General features: G+C 43.4%; 2 protein-coding genes across 4 annotated transcripts; both read left to right on the top strand.

Moving 5' to 3' along the window:
* On the top strand, positions 1-12,925 carry klhl15 (kelch-like family member 15). Of its 2 annotated transcripts, XM_073487975.1 has the most exons (9): positions 1-207; positions 2,167-2,254; positions 4,864-5,002; positions 5,524-5,712; positions 5,837-6,061; positions 6,193-6,354; positions 6,459-6,668; positions 7,041-7,231; positions 7,450-12,925. In XM_073487975.1, exons 1-9 carry the CDS (start codon positions 147-149, stop codon positions 8,207-8,209), a joined length of 2,025 nt encoding a protein of 674 aa, XP_073344076.1. In that variant the 5' UTR covers positions 1-146; the 3' UTR covers positions 8,210-12,925. The 2 variants fall into 2 exon arrangements, with proteins under 2 accessions (XP_073344076.1, XP_073344077.1); XM_073487976.1 differs by lacking the exons at positions 1-207; positions 2,167-2,254 and adding an exon at positions 4,128-4,236.
* Positions 12,926-13,645: 720 nt separating this feature from the next.
* On the top strand, positions 13,646-23,958 carry apoob (apolipoprotein O, b). 2 transcript variants are annotated; one of them, XM_073488003.1, is made up of 9 exons: positions 13,646-13,715; positions 14,087-14,197; positions 15,348-15,470; positions 16,563-16,595; positions 18,031-18,085; positions 18,488-18,583; positions 19,827-19,918; positions 21,889-21,978; positions 22,070-23,958. In XM_073488003.1, exons 1-9 carry the CDS (start codon positions 13,698-13,700, stop codon positions 22,103-22,105), a joined length of 654 nt encoding a protein of 217 aa, XP_073344104.1. In that variant the 5' UTR covers positions 13,646-13,697; the 3' UTR covers positions 22,106-23,958. The 2 variants fall into 2 exon arrangements, with proteins under 2 accessions (XP_073344104.1, XP_073344103.1); XM_073488002.1 differs by having other exon boundaries at positions 22,067-23,958.
* Positions 23,959-24,975: the final 1,017 nt, after the last annotated feature.

Here is a 24,975-nt window from a genome sequence, read left to right as displayed (position 1 = left end):
CGCAAAGCCTGTGGACCGCTGTGGTTTGTTACCCGTTTAATTTAGAGCCGAGTGGGGGGGTCTCTTCGTCTGGCAGACGGACGATAACATGGCAGAGCACCGCTGCCGTCCGCTTTCTTGACTTCCGGCATCGAACCCGCAACTTCATGTCCGACGGAGCCAGAGCTGCCTGGTCGAAGAGGGGTTGTGGGGATTCGCACCGCCGAGGTGAGACGGCTGGATTTTAGCCGCTAAGCTAACGCTGTTGCCCCGGTCGATCAGTGTCGGATCCCCCCCGAAGCTGCTGTCACCGCCGCTGAGCATCGTGACAGTGAACGCGTCTCGTCGGGCGGATGGCGGTTCTGCCTTTATTAAATCAGCCTCGTCCTCACGATTCACGTTGTTAACATGCTAACACCTTCATCTCGGTACCGGAGGTGTGTGTGCACCGTGATGTGCAGCCCGAGCCTTTGTTTTTGGGCTCTTGTCTTAGCATGTAAGGTGCATGTAGCGCACTTTTCCGTCGCTGTTTGTAGTAAAAGCTGGAGTTAGCATTAGAGGTTAGCATCGCTAGCTCCCCATTGTAAAGTTAGGCAGCAAGTTTAACGCTTTCCCCCTCTGTGCTAACGTTAGCTTCCCCTTTAGCATCATCCCTCTCTGCTCCTCCTGTTGTCATGACTGAAATGTGACTGACACAATAATACACACACAAGAATAGCAGTTTAAAATGAGCCACACGTCGCAGAGATGCTCTTGTTTGATGAGTGATAGCTACACTTAGCTTAGCTTAGCTCAGCTGCTGGCTGTGAGGTGACAGTGAGCCACTGGGGGAGGACAGCTTGTTGTCAGGTGAGCTCAGCTGCAGTGACACACACCTGTTGTGTTTTCCTTTTCATCCAGGGGTCACACTGAGGTCAGGTCACTCACACTGTCTGATTCAAAACCCCCACTGAGATTTACACACATTTAAAGAGCCTGCAGAGTCTGCTGCTCTTCACTGAGCGTTAACTTACAGACCTGCTGTGACACTGAACGCCTCTTGTTATGGTTTTATATTTACAGGTGCTGGGAGTGAAAACCCACATTCAGCTGATTTAGATTGTTTTTGAATAGAGAGAGGATCAATTATGGGTTTTATTAATTGCTGCATGTTTATCAGGGAAAACTGCCAAACAAGAATTTGCTGAAACAATTGCTTTTCTCTCTCTGGTCACGTCAGCCTCACCTGTAAACGTCACGTGGCTGTTGATTCAGTAAAATAACCAGTGCTGTGACGATCACTTGATCAATCAGTCGAGGTCAGTAGAAAATGAATCGGTGACACACTCACCAGCCAAACGTTGACTGTGAGGTTTGGTTGGTTGTCTTCAGCATATACGTATGAGAGACAAATTAAAACATCTTGAGTTTTGGACCGATAGTTGGACGAAACGAGCAGTTTTTAAATGTCTTCTCTTTGACTCGGACGATGTGCTTTTTCCCACAATTGAGTCACATCACAGTCTAACCCACGAATCGGTTATTTGAGGGGAAAAGTGTGTTTTATCATGAAGTGTTTGAGTTAATTTGCTTTATTTATGCACACCTGAGTGAAAGACAGGCTGAGACGTAGTCAGCAAAGATGGTTTACTTGATATTTCATAGCTGTGATAAAGTTTTATGGACTTTTTCCTTTTGTGTTGTGTTCTTGTAAACAAAACGACAACATGTGTGGCTCTTGTCTACGTTGCGTTGCTCTACACAGGTGCAACAGTTCGGCGTTACGAGTGCAACATGAGCTTTAAAGGTGCATCCCACCACCTTCTGTGTGCAGATGCTGCACTTACAGTCAACAAAAAGCAGTTTTGCTTTGTATAATCGGCTATAATTTCTTTATGTGCCGATAACCAATAATGTACATTTTCCATTATTGGGCTGCTAATCTATCTGTCCGACGTGTCGTGCATCCTGAATATATTGTGCAGCCCTAGTTGCAGCCTGACTGGAAGAACGAGGAAAAGAAAAGCAAAGTTTAAAATGTCCTTGAGTTTTTGGAAATGCTTTTTAATGTATGCTGTTTATTTTTCCACAAACTGTTCTTGTGTGCTGTAAAAATAGCTCTAACTTGCAAACCCCTGAATGTGTCGTGTAACGTTCGATGGTATCGTCATTCCTTCTCATGTGTCTTCTTCTCGTCTCCTCTGTTAGAACCAGGGAAACATAAACACAGGAAATGCGAGCGGCCCCTTAGCGCTCAGCCGTCAAAGCCTGTGATTGTTCGCCCGGGCTCCAAAAGGTACGAGTCTTCACTCCACAGCACTGCAACCCACTTCTGTCATGATTAACTCAACTCATCTTGCCCATCACTCATCGGCTTCATTTCCACCCCCCTGTGATTCAGGCTGACAGGGTTGATGGGTTGTTTAAAGGGTGACTCCACTAATTTTCCACATTAGAGTGTGTTTACAGGTCTTGGGGAGTCTTACTGCATATGTGGAAAAAAAGCAGTTTAAAGGCTTTTGTGGTGACAGAGGAGGCTGCATATAATCAGATGAATTGTCTCCAGTAATGTCACTCAGAGGCTTTGTTGCATTATGAGTAATGTAGGCACCAGGTCAAACTAATTAAAGGAACAGTTTACCGAAAAACTGAAAGTCAGTCATTGTCTCCTCAGATGGAAAGTCAGGTGAAGCCCTCAAGGCCTGTAAACACACTTTCATGTGGAAAACTGGTGGAGTTACCCTTTATGGTCGGAGCCCTTTGTTGCCATAGTCCCCACAGTGCCGACGTGTCATTGAGCAAGACACTGAAGCCTTAAGAGCTGTTTGACGAACATTGTATAGCTGAGCATGATCTGTGTGCAGAGGGACGAGAGCTGACAGGGAATCATGTTGCTTCTGTCACTAGTAAAAGTAAAGGAGCTGTTGTTTTCTGTAAGATGGGTTCTGTCATGTTGTCATTGTTTTATTATGGTATAGTAAATATTTTCAGTGGTTGGTGTTAAGTTTTACCCACTTTGCTGTCCAACTCCTACATCAGTTTTCACATTCCTTCCTACGTTTGATATTTTCCCATCAGTCTTCATGAGCTGCTCCTGCCATCTCGAGTCCACTGACCGACTGGAAATGTTTTTTGTTGGTTTAATTGTTTGTTGGATTAAGAGATAATTTTTCATATCATCGTTCTCTTTGGATTATTATAATCACATCGTACCAACCAAAGTCATCGCAGTGGTCTGGGCTCTTGAAAGTCAAATGAAAAGTCAGATTGTAAACATAAAACTATAAACCAACAGTAAATCCAGATTACCTGAATCACTTTATTTGGAGGTAAAACTCATAGCGAGAGCGTCTGAACTCTGGTTATAATCCCTCATTGTACAGGAAAGCACAGTAGGTCAGAGTTGAACCAGGAAGTGCGTCTGTAAACTGTGATGGATGTTTACCACAGTCAGTCTGAGTAATAATGTTACTGTTTTTCCTCCAAATGAGTTTGTCTAACCTGCAGATTTGTTTCCAACTTGTCTGATTATCTGTTCTCCTTCTTCTTCTTCTTCTTCTTCTTGACTTCTTTTTGCTTAGATCAGATCTCAGCAATTAACTACAATGTTATGGCTAAAATACGAAAATAAATCAGTAGAATAAATAGTCCTTACACTTAGTTAGGACGTCAACTAACATTCAGTTTTATAATTAGAGTAGCCATCATGAACTCTCCTGCATTAACACTGTTTGTGCCACAGTTGTGTTGTGTTTTATATTAAACTATGAGAAGTGAAACACACAACAAGGTCAAAATCATGTGGACAGAAGACACCTGAACTGTTCAACGACCTCACATGGGTGTAATGTTCTGGTGTCCACATTCTTTTGGCCACAATTACATTTATTTAAAGGAACAGTTCACCCAGGAAATGTAAATTCAGTCATTATCTTCTCACCCACACGCTGATGGAAAGTCAGGTGAAGTCTCGTAGTCCAGAAATGTTCTGTGGACTACGACACTTCACCTGACTTTCCATCAACATGTTGCTGCGTTGATAATGACAAAATGTTCATTTTTTTGGGTGAACTGCTCCTTTAACATGCACAGAAGTCCTTGTATGGCTCTTATTTGAATTGCAGACGTTCATGCTTTAATGTGGCGGTTGTGTTGGCTTTGTCGTCCAGGTGATTGACGCTCAGAAAAGGGACATTGTTAGCATCTACTGGAAACAAGGGGCACTGTCCTCTGATTGGCTCGGACAACCCCCTCTGACATGCCCGTGGCCAATCAGAGGTGAGTGTGCTGTGTGTGTGTGTGTCTGTGTGTGTGTATGTGTGTGTTTTCATTTGCGTTCTTAATGAGCGACTGTGAGTTGGTGGAGGTGTGTGGATGATGTGTGTGTTTTCTACTTTTTCTCGTGTGCAGAAAGTCAGTAAAACTACATACAAGTTGTTTGTGTGTGTATGTGTGTGTGTGGGTTCCTGTTGTTTATCCTCTTTGTGATGTGTGTGTGAATGAATGAATAAATGAATGAAGTGACATGTGAGATGCTTTCTCTTCACTTTAACCTCAGTGTGTTGCAGTGGGTATTTCCCCAGTGTGTCAGTGCAGAAACACACGTCTGGCTGTGAAAGAGTAACGGCTTGTTAGGATGCGGCAGCTGAAGTGCTGAGCTTTTAAAGCTGAGCGTCCTATTGAATGCCCTTCCAGTCCCAGACTTACTGTTTTCAGCTGCACACACACACACACACACACACACACGCACATACACTTTTCCTTGGAGACACTTGCAGTTTTTTGAATAGTTGTGAATTGTAGTTCATCCCTGCTTTATCTTTTCTAACGCTCTGTCGTTTCCACGTTACCCCGTCTCCATCTCCCTCTCCTGCTCCTGCTCTCTGCTCTCCTTCGTGCCTCCAGGTGTGTTATGTCGGGGGCAGATGTGGAGGTGTACCTGTCCCAGGTGCACGATGGGAGTGTGTCGTCGGGCTTCCGGGCGCTTTATGAGGAGCGTCTGCTGCTGGATGTCACACTGTTGATAGAGGAGCACCACTTCCAGGTACACAGAAACTACATGTCATGGCCCTGCTGCGATGTCTCTGGGAGAACTTGGACATTTCAGTCACACTTTCAGGAAGAATGTTAGAAATATAAACTCACTGGATGTTAGGAAATCGTCTTAGCGACTTTGAAAGGAGAATTGAAATTAAAGATGTCGTGTCACTGTAAAAAAAGTAAAGAAAAACATCTTTTACTTCCACAGAGAGACATCTCAAGGTTATATGGGAAAAATCTAGACCAGTGGCAGACTGAAGGGCAGAATGAAAGCGAGACTTATAGGAACAAATCTATAGGTCGATGGTGTCGTTTTTCAACAGCCATTTCACTGTGACATCAGTATTTACTGTAGAATGACAAGTTAGAACAAAAACGTTGTCTATGGCCAGTTCAAAACATTTTACATCCGCAAGAAATCAATGCAGTATATGTAGTGTATGGTCCTGGACCAGGGCTGGGTGTTTCATGTGGCCTCAGTGAGCATCATCGCTCATTGTGTCCGGTGTGTCCGTCCTCCTACAGGCCCACAAGGCGCTTCTGGCCACCCAGAGCGACTACTTCCGGGTCATGTTCACAGCAGACATGAGGGAGAGGGACCAGGACAAGATCCACATGAAGGGGCTGACAGCTGCCGGGTTCGGCCACATTCTCCGATTCATGTACTACGGCTCACTGGAGCTCAGCATGCCCACGGTCCAAGAGATCCTCCAGGTAACGCCACACACCCACTGATATCCTCGCTGCGCTGGTTCTCACAACGTTATTGTTCTTCCATATAAGCCTTGATTGATGAAAAACTGATAGCAGTATTTTATACATCTTCCCGTCCTGACAGGCGGCCATGTACGTCCAGCTGACGGAGGCGGTGGAGTTCTGCTGCTCCTTCCTGCTGGCCAAGATCTGTCTGGAGAACTGCGCAGAGGTCATGCGCCTCCTGGAGGACTTCAGCGTGGGCGTGGAGGGCGTCCAGGAGCAGCTCGACAACTTCCTACTGGACAACTTTGTCCCCCTCATGAGCCGACCCGACTTCCTGTCCTACCTCGGCCTCGAGAGACTGCAGGTCCGTTTGCTTTGGATTATTAATGCAGCAGTTTGCTAACAGAAAAGTTGGAACTGTAGAACTAAACTATATTATCTCAAACCTCAGTGATGTTTTCTAAATTCAGCCTCTTTCCTTCTCTCTTTCACCAGGCGTACCTGAACAGCGATGCTCTGAGTCGCTTCCCAGAAATCGAGCTGTATGAAGCAGTCCAGGCGTGGCTGCGGCACGACCGGCGGCGCTGGAGGCACACCGACACCATCGTACAGTCCATCCGCTTCTGCCTCATGACTCCTGCAAACATCTTTGAGAAGGTGAGTTCTGCTTCCTCTGTAGATCTACGGTAACACTGTCCTGCAGACTCAGGTTTACTGACGGTGTCGCCGGTCTTCTGTCCTCCTCCTCTTCATCATCACAGGTGAAGACGTCAGAGTTTTACCGTTACTCCAGGCAGCTGAGGCAGGAGGTCGATCAGGCGCTCAGCTACTTCCATGATGTCAACCAGCAGCCTCTGGTGGAGACGCGCTCCAACCGAATCCGCTCCGTCCGCCCACAGACGGCTGTCTTCAGGGGAATGATCGGTCACAGTATGGTCAACAGCAAGATCCTGCTGCTGCAGCGCCCCAAGGTGTCCGCTCGTTTTCAGCTTCAGCATTCATTCCACTGAAGTGTGTTTGAGTCTCTGAACTTCTTTTAGAAGAGGGCGAAAACAAAGATGATGTACCTGCAGATATCAGTTTAAACTGCTGTTACTGAAGGATCATGCAGGTGTTTTTACTACCACAACTTCCTACAGTGCAAGTATTTATCCAGTTTGTTTCAACTAACAGCGACTTCATTTACTTGTTTATACCTTTTCGGTGTGAAGCGGCTCACAGTGCTGTGTGCTAAGAAGCCAAACTCTGACACTGCACATCTTTAACCCTTCCATCTGATCTGTGTCCATAATGTGAAACCAGAGTTTGCCTCAGGCTCATTAACCTGTGTTTTAACCTCTCAGGTGTGGTGGGAGCTGGAGGGACCTCAGGTGCCGTTGCGGCCGGACTGCCTCGCCATCGTTAACAACTTTGCCTTCCTGCTGGGCGGAGAGGAGCTCGGGCCCGACGGGGAGTTTCACGCCTCCTCCAAAGTCTACCGCTACGACCCCCGGCAGAACTCGTGGCTACGCATGGCTGACATGTCTGTGCCCAGGTCAGAGGAGGCTCTGAGTGTTAGTCACACTGTGTGCTCTGAACCCTGCTGTCGTGTTTGTAATGTGAAAAAACAGATTTCTTGTACTTTCTTTGGTTAATTGTCTCCTTTATGTTAATTTCAAGATGATTTCACGGACGCTCTCAGGCTCCCTGACAAATTCATTTGAATGAATTATTTATTTATTGATGCATATTCATGGTGTTTGTTGTCTGCAGGTCAGAGTTTGCTGTCGGCGTCATCGGGAAGTTTATTTACGCCGTAGCGGGCCGCACGCGAGACGAGACCTTCTACTCCACAGAGCGCTACGACATCACAGAGGACCGCTGGGAGTTCGTGGACCCGTATCCTGTAAACAAGTACGGTCACGAGGGAACGGTCCTGAGTGGCAAACTGTACATCACCGGCGGCATCACCTCCTCCTCCACCTCCAAACAGGTGTGCGTGTTCGATCCCGGGCGGGAGGCCGGAGGTGGGGGAGGAGGAGGGAGCTCAGGCGGGTCAGACGCACACAGGACACGCGCCGGCCGAGGCCCGCTGCTGCCCGGCACCCACGCCAGCTGCTGGGAGAACAAATCCAAAATGAACTACGCCCGTTGCTTCCACAAGATGATCTCTCACAACGGGAAGCTGTACGTGTTCGGAGGCGTGTGTGTGATCCTGCGGGCTTCCTTCGAGTCGCAGGGCTGCCCGTCCACCGAGGTGTACGACCCAGACACCGACGAGTGGACCATCCTCGCCTCCATGCCCATCGGGCGCAGCGGCCACGGGGTGGCGGTGTTGGACAGGCAGATCATGGTGCTGGGCGGCCTGTGTTACAACGGCCACTACAGTGACTCCATCCTCACCTTCGACCCTGACGAAAACAAGTGGAAGGAGGACGAGTATCCCAGGATGCCTTGCAAACTGGACGGTCTGCAGGTGTGCAGTCTGCACTTCCCAGAGTACGTGCTAGAGCACGTGAGACGCTGCAGCTGAGGTCTGCTCCACAACAAGCCTCCTTTTTATAGAAATGGGAATTCACTGAGGTGTCCCGCTGGGAGATCAGGTGTTTACAGGTGGGAGACTCTACTTTTAAACCAGAGACCAGCACTTACCTACGGTGAGGAAGAGATGGCCGGGCCATAGATTTGCTGTTCTCACTGAAGCCAGTCGAAGTGTGGCGTGGTGAGACGTCACATGCTAACAGTCAGCTTGAACATTTTCAGATTTAGCTTTCTCAGAAAATTAAAGAAAATTATTTGTGGGGAGAAAAAAAAGTTCTGCTGGTTTATGTTTGGACTGTGGTCAGTTTCCTATTCTACTACTCACCTACTGTATTTAGGCTGTCCAGTCAGGCTTACTGCAGAAACGCACTGGAAGCTTCACGTTCATGCATTTACAAAAGGACCTGTATGTGTTTAATTTCATCAGTCAAACAAACCTGTCACAAGTAGGCGTGCCACGATTTTGATTCCAACTCAGAAAAACGATCAAAACGAGGTTTAAAAAATGATCAAAATCAAAAGCAGGATAGGAGAATCCTCCCTGTGCTGTTCTCACTTGAGCTCCTAAAAGACGACACCGCTCGCTTCGTGTTCGCCTGCAGCGTCACTTCCAGACACTTATCACGTGTGCACAGACACGATCTGACTGGTGCTGGAGGACAGAGTCAGAGTCAGAGGTGTTGGGTTTAGTTTCTCTTTAAGAGATCCTTTATTGATTTGTTTGTGAAGAGGGTTCACTCTGGACAGATTTAAGAAACAACAATAACAAACTGAATTTCTATCTTTTGTTGTTTAATGAAGGCTGGTGAGTATTATTTAAACTAACCCTCAAAAGGCCACCCAGGATAAAGTCACACTGCTGTAAAAAACCTCTATCTTTAATTTGTCAGAGCTGAAAAAATATGTAAATCGAATTTAATCGTGGTTTTGGAGAATCGTGACGCCCCCAATCACAAACTTGTTTGAATCAGTTTATTTTCCTGAGTTTTCACAGCAAACAAACATCCTGTATATCATGAATGAAGATGCTCTTCTTCAAGAAATAGATTAGTGAAAGCCAAGACGTGACTGCAGGTACTTCAAACAATCCGAAAACACCCTTTAAGATAAGTAACGGCAAGTTAAAGCGTACAATTAGGTATATAAACAGAATACGAGCACTATCTACTGTAGCGTAGCTGACTTTATAGCCTCCAAATATAAGACGCAGACTGATATGAGAGACCATTGTTGCTGCTAACGCTTCGATCTGCTCCCGGCTGTAAACCGTCAGATTCTCCAGTTAGAAACTCAGTTTTGGCTTCCAGTGCGTTCCAGCTTCTAGTCCTAATTCTGCTTTTACTCCCAGATATCCACCATACTGTGCTCATGTTCATATAACATCACCATGTCGTTCTGTGTCCCCTCTCCTTCCTCTGTCTCTGTCTGAGAATGAGTGTGTCTGTGTGTGTGAATGAGTGTGTGTGTGTGAGTGTGTGTGTGTGAGAGAGAGAGCTGAATGAAAGCTTAAGAGGAAAAAAAACACTACATGATACACGAGGGCTCATCCTTCATGCAGTGATGATGTCATATGATGATAGTGACACCGCAGGGGTCAGAGGATGTCGTCTGTATCCGTCTAGTCACTGGCAGTGCTTTATTTACTCTCGTCTACATTCCCTGCACTTTATCGGTTCTCGCTGTGGCTCTTGGGTGTAAATGCGCAGTTTACCAGCTAACTTTCAAAACGGCTGTAATGTTACAACCTGCTGTAATGTTACAGACATTTTACGGTGTCTGAAATTAACCTCCTGGCTGCTGAACTAAAATGTACCTCACACATGGAGCTGGTGAAAATATTTAGGAAACACTGGGACTCGTGCAAGAATAGTTTCATGTTCTTACCATGTTCACCCAAAAATGAATATTCCTGGAGCAGAACAGCGTTGCAGCATTCTCCTAAACAACTGAAGAAGCTGGAGACTCATTTTGAAACGTAAAAACAAAAAAAACAAAAAAATGGCTCCATACAGCTCCTCCAGTGACTCCAGAAGCCCCGAAATCCCTAATTGATTTGACAAGAAGTTATCTACACCCTTTTTTAAGCCAAAATCTTCACTGTAGCTGCTAAGCTAAATGTGTTAGCGCCCACCACGTCGATGCACCAGGGTGTAAATAGTGTCTTCAAATCTATTTAAGATCTCGGGGCTCCTGGAGACTTGCTGAGTGTTTCTTTTCACGATGGGGAAATTGCCATTGTTCCAACAGCTAAGGGGAGAGCAAAAATAGTTATAAGCATCAATAAAAAACAATATTGATAAATAAGTTACAAAGCAAGATATGAACAAGAAACACAGTCAGTAGTTAGAAGATGTTTACACGATGGGCCATCATATTGAAATTCCTTCTTTCAGCTGTGAATTACCAGCCAGTGTTTTGCATGATTCTTGCCAGTATGTCCACCAAAGCTGAACTTTACCAGCCTTTTGCAGTCAGCTGTGTTAATTTCCGACACTGAGATGTCACCTGGAGTGCTTCAGTCATGTCAGTTATTCAGCAGATTCAATATTTCTGTTTTCAAACCTGCTGTAAAGCTTTCAGTCCGGCGCCTCGATCCCGCTCGATGACCAGCTCCGTGTTCCTGACCTTGTCCTCTCTGCATATTTATTTTTCCTTCTTTTTTCCACGAGCCAACTGTGAAAAGGGCTAGAACACATACTGATGCAGTTGTGTATGTCAGCCGCGTATTTATGTTATTTATTGTCTGAAGTATTGCTTTTCACCGAGCTATGCAGTAACAGATGTAGGGTTATTTATTATGACAAGAATTTTCATTGTGAATCGTGTTGTTTTTCAAGTTGTACCTCCTGTCCTGGTTTCATCCTCGGCCGTCTGTCCGTCTGTCCTGTCCACCTCAGCAGCACTGCATGTGGCTAATGAACGGATGCTTCGAGAGTCTTTCCTCAAGTGTAAACTCACGAGAAGAAGGATTAAACGCACTCAGCAAGTGTATAGTGGAAATATTTGAAAATGTGGTTGTGTCTTAACGGATGAAGAGGTGTGGGTTTGTTTTTTTACTGTCTCCAGCAACTTTACATTTTCCTGTATGCAAACTGTCATTCACCAGATGTTACATTTACAGGTTTTTTCATCATTTCTCAAACACAAACCTGTTTGTAGGTGACATGTTTTTAAAGGATCAGACTGACATGAAAAAAAACCCGGTATTGTCCTTTTTAATTCACGGCTCTTTGTGTCAACAATGTCCCTACGGTCCACACACAAACCTCTCGAGACCTGAGCCGCAGCTTTACAGTGTTCATGTGACGCCACTGGGGTTTGTTTCTTTGGGGAAATGTCCAAGATTAGATTACGTAATGTTTCATGTCGACGCCTCTTCAGCAGTGAGACGTTGTGTGTTTCACTGTGGACTTCTTGCATCTTTGTTTTCAAAGGGGGGAAATGTTTGACAGCGAAAAATGTTCTGAGAAAAACAGTCAATGTGGTAAAGATTATTCTGGTTTGATGTAGGGCTGAACAATTCAACGCAAAGTACTTGAAATAGCCTTGTGGCTTCGAGCAATATCCAAATTGCAAGAAGCTGCCATTATTTGATAAAGACAAAATGGGCAAAAAAACAGGATCATAATGAAGTATGAAGTAAGAAAACATATTTGTTTCGGACAGATCCCAACAAGTGTCATGATTTTTTCAGTGAAAAGGAAAACTAAAGCAAAAATGATCATTCCCACTAATCAAGGATCGTATCACAACATCTGTCAAGAAAAGAAAAAACTTCTTGACCGTATCGTGCAGCCCTGATTTCATTGTTTAGTCAATAAAATGTTTTGTTTGATCAACAATCCAAAACTCAAAGATCTGTAATTTATTGTCCTTTATGATGAAGAGAAGCAGCAGATCCTCAGATTCCAGAAGCTGGAACCAGCAAAGGTTTTGTAACTTTTCTTGAAAAATGTCTTGACTGATTATTAGATTATCAAACCAAGACTACTCACAAATCACTCACACTGTAGCTGCATGTCATTTTATAATTGTTTTGCCGTTCCAAGCCACTTAAAACCTTTTAAGCAGAAGCTAAATGAAAATAAAGAAATCAAATTGTAATTCCACGAACTTCAAAATATTTTTTCTGCTGTCAAACATTTTTATTGTTCAAATTATTTTTTAGATTCAAAACAATTCATGTTCATTGGGGTTTTTTTTTTTTTTTAAATCTAAAACTTTTGCTCTTCCTGTATTTCCGTATTTTTCATGGTAACTTTTTAACTCAGAATAACCACAGAAGTGTCACATGTGGCAAACACAGCGACGATCACACTGTCAGAGGCCTCTTTAACTCACGTCTCTTACGTGTCACTGTACTCTGCAGCTGATATCATCATCATCATCACATGTGCAGTCCTCCTGCTGCTCCTCCTCCTCTCATGTCGCTGTTAAAAGAACAAAAGTGTAACCGATAAAGTACTACTGTCCTGATTTGAGGCACGTTCAGTCATAGCGCAGCATCCTTTAGTCCACCAGTCTTCAGTCTGTCAGTAGGAAAACAGAATAGAGGATTTTAAAAAAAAAAAACATACCTTGCAACAACGACTGTATCCGAAAAAGAAAGTAAAATCAGATTAACATATCTTATAATCTGAGTAGAAACTCTTTGGAAACGATTTGTAACTTCTTTCCAGAAATAAATGTTCATATTGGTCAACTTTCAGCCGGCTGCCCGAGTGCTTTAATATCTGTGTGTGTTTCTGACTCCTCTTATGGCTGCAGGATAAATGCATGTATTAATTAAAGCATATGTGTGAACATCAGGATAACTACAGCTGCATCTAATGATAAGTTTCATATTAGTTCTATTATTTCACTTCTTTTATTAGTCAGGAGTGTCTGAGAGAAGTGAAAAATGCTAATTTCAAGATTCCACAGTCGATGTTGATGTCTTTAGATGTGCTGTTTTGCCTGAACAACAGCCCCAAAATTCAAAGATCTAACATTTAAAACGATATAAAATGGAGAAAAATGGTAAATCCTCATGTTTAAGAAGATTGAAGCAGTATATGGTCGTCATTTTGTTTGATAAATGGCTTTAAAGATGATTTTATTTATCCAATAGCAGTGAAATATTTAAAATTAGCTCCATCTTTACCAGCTGCAACATTAAAGTGATGTATGCATTGATGCACCACTAATTATAATCCAGTAATATAAGATATATGATTCTGAACTGGAATATTTAGAAAAAGTACTTTTATTTTTGGTACTTTAAGTATATTTTGATGTTAATACTTGTGTACTTTTACTCAACTGTGAATCTGAATTAACTCACATTTTATTTTCGTCTTTTTTATGTATTATTTAAAGTTTAAACAGCATTTGAATTATTGCTCCTCATGATCAGGAGTGCTGAAGCAAAACGCGCATGCGCCCTTTGGTTTGACACTCCCTTCGGCTTGCCGTAGAAAGCGAAAGTACTCTGGACCAAGATGTCATATGTGAAGCTGGTAACTATCTCCTGATTATTATCACTTTTTGTCACCGTACACATTATTTACACCTTAATAAGTGGCTGTCAGCTGGTGAGGTAACGACTTATACCGTTACACACTACAGTTTAAGAACAAAAAGATGTAAACGCTGCTAAATTACTCAACAGCTAACGTTAGCTTGTTGCTAACAGGTCATTTACAGGCGAGTGCTCCACTTTCCCTGTTTTTTAAGAGTACATGATGTTAAATGTGCGTATTCGTGATGTTAGATGTGTGTGTTAGTTACCTCTCGTGTTTTATAGTGTCTCAATTAAGTGTTTTAACCGGCAGTAGAGGCTAATTGGTTAGCTTAATCGTCACTTGTAGTTCGTGTGTTCTGCCGCCAGGTGTCGCTGTGCGCCGCGGCTCCGGGTGTGACGCGCCTGCTGTGCGGCTCGGTGCTGGCTGCAGGGGAGGCGAAGAAGAAGAGCTGCCAGGCTGCTCTGAGCCTTGATGAGGTGCGTTAATGAGTAACTCACATGGCCTTGTAACTTTGTCCTCAGTGTGTTTTTATTTTGTTTTTGTCTGTTTACATGTGCACGTGAATCACGGAAATGTCTTTTTATTCCTGTTTTTGAATCATAATTGGGATGTGGTACTGTGATGCACATGGTAGAGTCAGCTGGTTATTTATAACTGCATACATGACTGAGACATCACCTGTTTCACTGTTATCTGCTGTCTGTGACTGATAAGAGAGAGACAGATTACTGTATTAACCCAGATGTGAAAGCCAAGTTACATAAATCAGAAAACAGCTATGACATAATAAGAGTTAGTTATTACAATAAACAGTTGTTAAAAAGTATAAGAGGTGGCCTACGACGTTACTTATCACCCACCTACAATGCAGTACTGAGCTCCCTCTCTAGACAGCTTAACAACCACTCACACCTGGGCTCACCTGGCACTAGCAACCCACATTAAGGCCGGTTGGGTCACTGACCCACAAATGGCCCCAATGACTCTGAAACTCAGCTCAAACATGTCCTTAACGACTCTGTAAGGACACTCCCACACAGGGTTTAAAAGCCTGCGACTCCCCTCCAGTTAGTAAGAACTGAAGAAGCCTCTTAGATGAGAGGTGAAACGTCTTCAAGAAACTGAAACACGTCCAGGTGTCTGCGATACAGCACTTGGATATAAAAAGTATAAAAACTCGGGAACAAAAGCAGCCAAAGTAAACAAACTAGTGCCTATAAACACTGAAGAATCTGAATCTGCAAAGTAACTAGTAACTAAATTTATCAAATAAAGTATAAAGTAGTGTCTGTGCTTGTGCAGTGAAATAAAATGTCAGATAATGCTGTTTACCTCAAATAGGATTTATCTTCTAAACTGTTGTTATAATCGATCGAAAGGCAGTTAATGATCAACTCGATGTACCAGTTGTTGTGTTCTTGTCTTGGATTGTATCAGACTGAGGCAGAAACTGATTCTTGTTCCTCCTCCCTCTCACACTTCATCTTTGTTCAACAACAGAAACAGTGTCGATGCATCTTGTGTAATAATACCTGCCTAGTATTAACTTATTACCCAGTCAGACCTGTGACAACACTTCCTGTTTCAGTCTCCGCTGTGTGGCTCACACCATGTTGTTTGTTTCAGCTGCCGTCTTTATACACCAGCCCTGAGACGGAGGCTCAGTACGTGGAGCCGGAGGCGGGGCCTCTGGAGGAGAGCGTTGCATCGCTGAGGAAATGGGCTGAACCGTACACGACCCAGTGTCAGGTGAGGTCATGTGTGATGCTCAACTCGCCTCAGGGACGACAACTGTCAACAAAGAAGTTGAAAAGTTTGAATTCAGGGTGGAGATGATGAGTCTGTGTACGACTGCACCAGCCAAAACCCCCCTTGTATGTTAGGTTGTTCATTTTAATTTTATGTTGTTTTTTTATTTGTTTTATTTACTATTATATTTCTGTTCAGAACTTATCACTGTAATTCAGTTGTCAATACTGTTTATATTTGATTATCCTGCAGTTGTTCCCTTTAAAAACACAGAAATCTGCTGAAACCACTCACATGTTTTTCATATATTTTTGGAGGACAACCGTCCAGACAAACATTCCTCACACACTTCCTCCTCCGCCGTTCACCAGCTCTTCAGTTTCACTCCTGGTTTCCTGAGTTTTGGTCAGCTGCTATGACTTCATGCCACCACTGCATGAAACACAATCACATGAGCTGACAAGAAACTGCACGCTGCAGCTTTTTATGCAGGTTAATCCCTTTGTTTTCCACACGGAGACACACACCAGCAACGAGTTTCACAAAAAGTGGTTTGTTTTTGTCATGCTGGAATTTCATCACCACAGCTGAAAACACACCCCGTCGTAAAACTGGTCCCAACACAAGCAAACAGTCCTGATTGTACTTTTCCATTATTTTTGCATTATTGCTGTTGTGAGATGATCAGTGATTGAAGCTTGTGTTCAGTTTTAAAAATTGTTAGATTTCTGCAGTTTGGTGCGACGGTCCAGTACAAAGATATTTCTGCTCACATGAAACGACCACATCTGTTTGGTTTTAGTGTGTGTTCTGCTTCTCTGATCCTGAAGGATTTAACATCCTCTGGTTTTCATCATACGTTTGCATGCAGGAAAGCGTGGACTATTTTTAATACCGAACTTTACTACATGTTGGAAAGACAAAATCAAGTCAGCTGGGACCTTCAGCATTTGACAAGAAAAGAAAGAAAATCACGTCATTTAATTCTGCCTTGTGACTTGACTGTTGATCGGTTCAATTTGGAGTTAAATAAGGATAAAAGCTAAAATGTTGTGTGAATGAATTATCCTGAATTTCTGTCTCTGTTTGCAGACGACGGGCCAGGCTGCGATGGAGAAAATTGAGGTCAGTGACGTGTAAAAAATTATCTCACAAAGGCTGAAAAACTGGAACCTTTTGAGCTGACAGCTGCAGCTTGTTGACGTGTTCACCCCAAACACGTGTCAAAACCATGTGTGACGAAGCTGTTGGCTTTTTCTTTACTCGCAAGTCGAGAATACATTCTTCATTTTTAAACAAGGTCACCCGCACTGTTACGAAACGCTATAGAAGTGGTCCTTACTGTCAGTGCAGGAAACAAACATCACCTTCGTTGCAGGTAGTGAGTGTTAATATGTTGTTTTTGGACACATCTGGATAACAGATGCATTCACAAACTGTATATTAATGTAGAGTGAGAGCAGCATTTTAAATAAAGCCATTTTTCTTCTGTGTTTATAAACTATTAACAGCATGAAATCTGTAAAAACCTGGATTCAGTGGCTGCAGGGACCTTTTTGCTGACATGTGGTCGACTGATTGTGTCTTAAGCTTGTATTTAATCCATCTGCTCTGCACCTGACTGTCTTAATTTGATTTAAGTGAATGAAACAGTGAAGTTAAGGCGCAAATTGACAACTTTCCACCCCCTTAGCATTTCCCTCTAGTATATAACAACATTATCATGGCGACCGCTAGCAGCCTGATGGTCCACAGCAAAAGACACCGTGAGAATCTGACTTTGAGCTAGAAACCCTGATCCCAGTGCTGTGAGAAGGCGGAGTTTAACAGCCGGTTTGATTAATAAGTCGGCAGGTTTTGTAGAAAGAATGCCAGTTTTGCAGCGTCTCAAGTCCCGGAGGTAAGAGGAGACTTATATCAACCGGCGTCCGTTCACTCTTGTTTAATCTCTCCTCCTCTTCAACTTATTTGCTTCCTCCATCAGCCGGCTTCTTTGTCTTTTCACAGTTGTTCCAGTTGTTCCACCGTTCCCTGGGGATAGTGACCGGGGAAAACAGTGCCTCTTCCTGTATTGTGCCGAAATTCATGCTTTGTTTTTTTCTGTGAAAAGTCCGGCCTGGATAGGGAACCAATCTAAACGTGGATAATGTCATGTTTCCACAGCCACGACACTGTTCTGATGATAAGTTAAAGCAAAAACAAGTCGTTTCCTGCCAGTTTAATTAATTCAGTCTTGGAGGGATCGTAGCTGTTTACTCGTCTGCTTTCTAGCGACCTTTCAGTCCATTCACTCACTGACTGATTGTCAGTCCGACTTAAGATTGAGCCTGAAATCTAAAATCTGAGCCTCTCAGCCTCGTGAACACAACAAACAAACCGTTCTGCAGATGATAAAATGATCCTCTGTTGTCGACGAGTGCTACATAAGGACACACGAGCCAGAAACTATGTTTAAAAAAGGTTTTATTGCACAATTACAAAGAGATAAAGGCTGTTCTCAGATAAAGGTGACCTGCTCTTCTGTCTCTCTGTCTGTCCCCTGATGATCTTTGGACTGCAGCAAGTTTACAGGACTGTGGAGCCCACAATCAACACGTCCATAACAGCAGTGACAGGTGAGAAAACACTTCAGAGTCAATGTCTCAGAGCTGGTTCAAATACCTGTAGTGTCCAGAAAGTGTTGGTTGACAGAAAGTTGCTAGGAAATGTTGCTGATAACACCAAATCAACAAAAGAAATTCAAGTTTTGTGCTGATAATGCCCGTCACCAGTGCAACACATTGGATCATTGTATCATCTTTTATCTCCCACATTCTTGTACAACTCGTGTGCCAACATTTTCTCCAACTTTCCGAGCTTTTGTTCCGACTCGAGTGACATTACTGGAGGACGTGTATCAGACTCCACACAGCTCTCACTGGAAACTACTACTTTTGAAAAGCACATGCAGTCGTTCTCCCCACAGACCTCAACCTTCTTTTCCTTTTTGTTCCTCCTCGCCTCATTTTATTTTCCAGATGTTTACCAGTTCGTCAGTGACCCTCCTCCTGACCTTTACCCCAGTGTAGCGGCGGTGGGCTTCTCTGGCTTCCTGGGACTTTATTTGGCCAAAGGTAACCTTTTAAACATTTACACACACAGGAACACAGTGACCTGCATTCCCTCACAGAGGTGGGTCGGGTCAGGAGCTGCAGACGGGAAGATAACGACAAAAACGCTGTTGAAGAAGTTATTTTGTAAAACAACAGAAGGTTAATTCAGTTCAACTGTTTGCACACGTGTTTGTTTTGTTCGTTTTAATTCATAAAGCACCTTTATGCCTGCGTGCCTTTCCTTTAATCCAAGACCCTTCACAAAAGCTCGACAGTTTCCTGTGACCAGTTTATCTCGGTCTGTCTGCTCCTCTCGCCAAGTTTAACATCCTGCAGTTCCCAGAATGCCTTTCATCTACCAACCTCCAGAGAACAAGTCACGGAAACATAAATATAACGTTCTAGTCATCTTATTTAATGAAGGCTGGGGCGTGTCTGTAAGTGGCATGTTGCTGCAAAGAAACAGGTGTCGTCTAGATGTCTTAAAAACAACAGGATTAAGTTATTGTAGTTTCACCCACTAATTGTGACTAGTCAGCAGTTGTGTCAGCAGCTCATACTGTAAAAACCCTCGGTGTTTCGATTGCAGCACTTTGCATCCAAATTTGCATTCCTTCTCTGAGTCATGACTCGGTCACATCTTCACAAACAAACATGTTGATGTCGCTTAAACTGTGCGAGGATATCCAGCGTGAGGAAAGCTGGAGAAACCAGAGGAATAAAGAAGGCATGAGAATCATCACGTATTTAAGTTTGCCAACCTCAGTTTTGTCTTACTTTGATTAAAGGAACAGTTCACCCCAAAATTATCATAATCTACTGAAAGTCAGGTGAAGTTTCGTCGTCCTCAAAACATTTCTGGAGCTTCACAGCAAATCAGAGTTGCAGCATTCTGCTAAACAACTAAAGCAGCTGGAGACTTGATTTAAAACAGAAAAACAACCAAAAACAAAACACAAAATGGCTCCACACAAATCGTCCGGAGCAATCGAAGTCTCAGAGAGCCCCGAGATCGATGCTTTTTATACCCTCGATGCACGGTCGAGCTCGTGCACCCACTTCAGTCAGGGTTAGCGCTACAGTGAAGACTTCAGCTGTGTACATAACGTCTTTTCAAAACAAATAAAGTGTTGTCTGTCTGTCTGTCTGTGAGCTTAGTTCTGAAATCTTAAAGATGTGAGTCATGTACAGGGGCTGAAGAACGTACAGAAGTCGCCTCAGGTCTCACAGCCTCATCGTTTAAAAACATCTCCCTCTCTTTCAGGCTCAAAGGTGAAGCGCCTGGTATTTCCAGTTGGACTGATGGCCCTGAGCGCCTCCATGTTTTACCCTCAGCAGGCTGCAGCATTACTCAAGGTATGTTTGTTATCGATATTCATCTCCCGTTCAGATTCTTACAGTGGAATGAGCTCGTTACATTGCTCGTTACTGGGGAAAGTAACAGTATTGCAGATTCTGGGTTTAGGCAACAAAAATACTTGGGTTGAAATGGACACTTTTAAAAGTTGAAGCCGTGTTTCAGAGGCGACTTCTCCCGTGTTCATTCCTCTGGTTGTTTTTCCTCAAGTCAGAAGCTTTGACGTTATAAAACGTGGTTGGTCAGCTTCAGTGATAGTCCTGGAGCTACATTAATTATGATTTTCCTGGAACGACACCAACACAGCGAACATCAGCTAACAAGTCAAAAGACATTAATCCTGTAAATCTGTTTTCACCTCTTTATTTAATGTTCCCTCTCTGCACTGAAATACACTCAGGAAACAGCTGTGAAAGCAGGAACAGTTACACACGTCTAGTTTATGACTCGTTGTATTTTTAGGTACAGGTAGGTATTTTTTTGTGAGCCAGAAAGTTCATTCTAGGAGTGTTTTTAACTGGAAAGTGGAAAATCACAGCCTCACCCTACAAACAAGACATCACGTACATTAAAACTTTCCAGGCAGGTCTCACGCTTCAGAGTTGTATGAGCGTTTGTGTCACCTGTGACTCGTTTCCTTTGAGGAAAGGGTTGTGCTTCCCTGCAGGAAGTCCTGGCTGTGAATTGTGCTTCTAATTCCCACTGAAGTCTGGGTCACTTCATTTCCACCCACCGACTCAAACACATAAAGGGAGGATCAGTCGCTGAGCGCGGAGACACGCCCGGTTCGATCGCACTGCGGCAGAGATGAAGCAGAAAAGGAAGCAGGGCAGGGTGCAGATATGAAAACACATGAGCTGTCGAGATAAGAGGAGACGTTGAGCCGCTTGTTTGCAAGTCAAAGGGGAGGTGAAAAAACTATTATTATGAGAAAGGAAGGGGAAGCTGCCACTCACAACCCTGATGCAGGACTTTTATTTAACTTTCTGTAGATTTGTTGGGCCAAGATGTCAAAACATTGATTTACAGACTTTAAATTAAATCATTGCATCAGTTATGAGGTTTTCTTTTCCTTTGTTTCATTGATGCTGATCTGCAACCCAGAGCCTGTGTAGTATATTTGTGTAGTTTCCCTCAATTAAAAAAGCTTTTATTCGTTCAGTTTTCCATGTTTTTAAAAGCAGAAACATTTCATCTTAAACAAGAACGTCGTGATTTCAGTTTTGAATTTAAATATGATCAAAATGATTCTTCGGTTTGGATAATCGAATTCAAACGAACGACGAAAAGCCATCAGGACAAAGTCAAACATAACATCGGCCCCAGGGTGGATGAGACTTGGCTCTGACCCCTGGAGGCTTGGACACCGGACCTCTGTGGGTGTCCTGTGGTGTTCGGGATGAGTGCATCAAGTCCTGGTGGTTACGAAGTGGGACCGGACTTCGGCCAGCATGTCCCATTGAGTTTGGAGGCCAGCTCTTTGTTCTTTAGGACAATCCTGAGCAGTTCTTGTGGTGTGTCAGGGCGTGTTGTCCTGCTGGTGGCCACAGCGAGCCGGGAGAGCTGCTGTCATGAGATGGAGACCCAGTTTTTTAATTTTGGGGCTGATGTCAGTGTTCACAACAACAAACAGAGCAGACTGATTATAGTAACATCTCCTGTGATTTACTGAAGCTGAACGCTGCATCCAGCACTTTAAAGTCAGTGGTTGAAAAGTTCATGGTAAAGCTCGACAGTAAATGTCGGACAGAAAGTTCGCTGTATAAATACACCCAACGATTATGTTCAGACACACCCTGCAGCTCACTGAGACGTTACACCGAGCTGCTCCTCGGTTGTCTGATAGAAACTGAATCACCTCCTTCGTGCTTCTTGAGAAATAACCGCCTCACTGACGTCATCACGGTTAACTCTGTCTCTCTCCCTCTGTCTAACTGATTTGTGCTTATCTGATGATGTTGTCCACCAGGCGAGTCGGGACTCGGCGTACACCTGGGCGCAGCAGGGCCGCGTCACCGTGGAGACGCTTTGGAAAGAGCCGCCGTTTGGCAAAAAGAAGGTACGCAGAGAATTTTTCTCTAAATATTACGAGTCTGATGTTTGCGGCTGGAGTAACATTGGTGTCTCGTCTTGTTTTTGTGTTGGAGAAGAAAGAGCGAACAGAGAGCGACGACACGACCAGCTGAGGCGGCAGGAAGACACTTCTCTCCTCACAGTAACACACACCTGAACGGCTCCTGTAGGTTAACTCTGTGTTGAGACACCAGTAACGACCCGTATTTAAATGATTTATCCCACGCCGTCTCTCAAACTCATCCTTATCACCACCATCTGCTCCAAGAGGCAGACTGACCGGACTCATCAGTTTACATTAACCAGATAAGGTTGTGTATCTGTTTCCTGGAGCAGTTCTCTTCTGTCAACACTCCTAGTTTGTCCGTCAGTGACCTCGGCTGTCAACAGTTTCTGCAGTGTTGCCAGCAGCACATTTATAAAACTGACACTGACACTTCCTCGTTCTTGAAGTTGTTTAAGCTGCACAACACAAGTTCTCACACTGGAGCAGAGACACGAAACTGTTAAAACACAACGATAAGATGATTATAACAGAACATTAATCAACTATTTTCCATAATCACATCATTTCGGTGATTCCAGCTTCCCAAATGTGAGAACTGGCTCCTTTTCTTTGTCTTACTTTCTCGGTTCGAGGTGACATATTTGTGCTTATACAACACGGGGTCGCATGGACCATATTCACACGGCGGCCATTTTCCTCTGAGGTCGCACTCACATTGGGAAGCTTGAATGCTGCGAAAGTCAAATCGTTTTTATTTGACCGCTTCACAATCAATCAGACACTGAACGGACGATGGATGGTGAAAACAACATATATGAATCCTGTTAGCTATCGTTAGCATTCAAACACTCCCCTGGCTAACGTGACTGTTTTACAGGATACGATAGGATCAATGAATCAGCAAATGAAGCGTGACCAATGATAGAAAACATGAGAGAAGGAATGTTACAGTTTTTTATGTTTGTAGTCGTCTGTTTTATTCGTCTGTTTGTTTGTAGAATGACTCAAAAACAGGTTTCAGAGAAACTGAGTCGAGCGTGTTGGTGCACATCTGCAACATTTTCTGTTATTTACAGCAACAGCGTTTTTCCAAGGTATTCTCTGTCTCAACCCTGCGCACTAACCTTTAATCCCTTTGTCAGCGTTACGAAATGTTGTTTTTTTTTGTTAACCACACGATGCAACACCGAGATAACTGACACATTAAGGTGCAGCAAACATTGTAGTCTTATGAAAACCTTTTCTTGTCTGAGTGCCACTTTGATCAGTTGAATATTGAAGGACGATCGTTCGGTGTGTTCACTCACTTATTGTGTCAAACACGTCGACATTCCCCACATGTTGTGTTCACGGCGCAGTTTGATGCTAACGATGCTACTACGCTACAGTGAAGGGCCAGATAGTGTGTGTACTCCTGCTTGAGTAATGATAAATGAAGTGAATGAGAATGTGTTTATTGTCCGTGTCTAATAATGAACTGTATATGCTGTATGAGGTTTTAATTTAAAGTAATTAAATCTGCCATCTGACTGAGCTGACGCCTTTTTTTCATCAGTTATTGAACCAAACACACTAACTAACTAACACATCTGTGAGACACAGGTAACATCTGTCTGTTTAGATTCAACCGGCTCAGTTAATGAGAGGTTTTATATGGAGAGTCGGGTGCAGATCCAGACCTTCTGGAGGAATAAACACCTGGAGTAACGTCTGTTCTGCTCTGATCCGACGGGAGCAGAGCTCAGAGATGACTTTTTAACTTTAGGGATTAAAAGGTGGATTGCAGCAGTGACCTTAGAGGGACTGCAAAGCTTTTCGAGCTTATATGTCTGATAATAATCGAGGATTTTGTTTTTATTTAAAGTGTGTGATTGTTGACAGTGAACTTATAACTGTATATTCAGAAAAATGTTGATCTGGAGTGAGATTCCCTGAATAAATAAATCTTAACCAACCAGATACCACTGGCTTTTTTTGACAGTTTATTTTTCGCAGTGACATTTGGGTTCGTTGTCTCATTATGAACAAACTTTATGAACTTTAAAGGAGTTAAAATGTGTCCGGCTGCTGAAAAGAGGAACATAGAAAGAATTTATTTATAATTACCAGCGTGAGGAATTAAAATGCAGCTGTAATCACCTGTTAACGAGGTTACGTGTTTCTATTGATCGTTAAAAACATCTCTTACACGTCTCTGTTCTTGTCTGCGGCAGGAAAACGTAAAGACCGATCATGTGTGCGATTGTGTGTGTGACGTGTGTGTGGCTGAGTAACACTGCAGCACTTCCTCATATTACACCACAGAGGGCTCACAGTTGAATGTGCCACTTAACTTGAATTTACATAAACATCTGCAGTGTCTTTGTGCTGAATGTTCCCATGTAATCTAATTTCTCCTTCTCTGTGGTTTTGATTTGTCTTCTGACTACTGAGGTCATGTTTCTGCAGACAGAACGGAGGATGTGTTGTAACTCTCCTCCTTTTCAGGGGTGAAACAAGATTTTTTCCAATGAAAAACAGCTTGATTTGAAGTTTTTAAAGCATTATGAGACAACAAACAGACCTCCAAGAACTTAAATCAGCTGCATCAGGCAAAATAAAACATTTATGCCGAAGGGAACGGTCTGGAAAAAACTGACAGCACATTTTGAAGCAACAAAAGAGGAACACAAGAGGAGGTGTGTGTCTTCCTGTTCCTCTTAAGATGTTTAAAATGGTTTAGGTTCCTCAAATCTTCTGAAATGCAAAAACTAAATGTTGAGTTGTACTTTCCAAAGACTGCGTGTGAACGACTTGCTGCCGTGTCAAGGTTTTCTCACATCACTCTGAAAAACACATCACACTGTCTGTTTTCACTTCTCAGGCAGCATAACGTGTTACTGTTAATATGCACTGGATCAGGAGGACAGATGTTAAAGATGTACAAGAGAGCGTCGCATCCTGTCTGATAGGATAAAACGATTAAGTGATTTTATA

Source organism: Pagrus major, chromosome 19, assembly GCF_040436345.1.
Source record: "Pagrus major chromosome 19, Pma_NU_1.0".
Classification (NCBI taxonomy): domain Eukaryota; kingdom Metazoa; phylum Chordata; class Actinopteri; order Spariformes; family Sparidae; genus Pagrus; species Pagrus major.
This window is presented reverse-complemented; position numbering and strand designations above follow the sequence as displayed.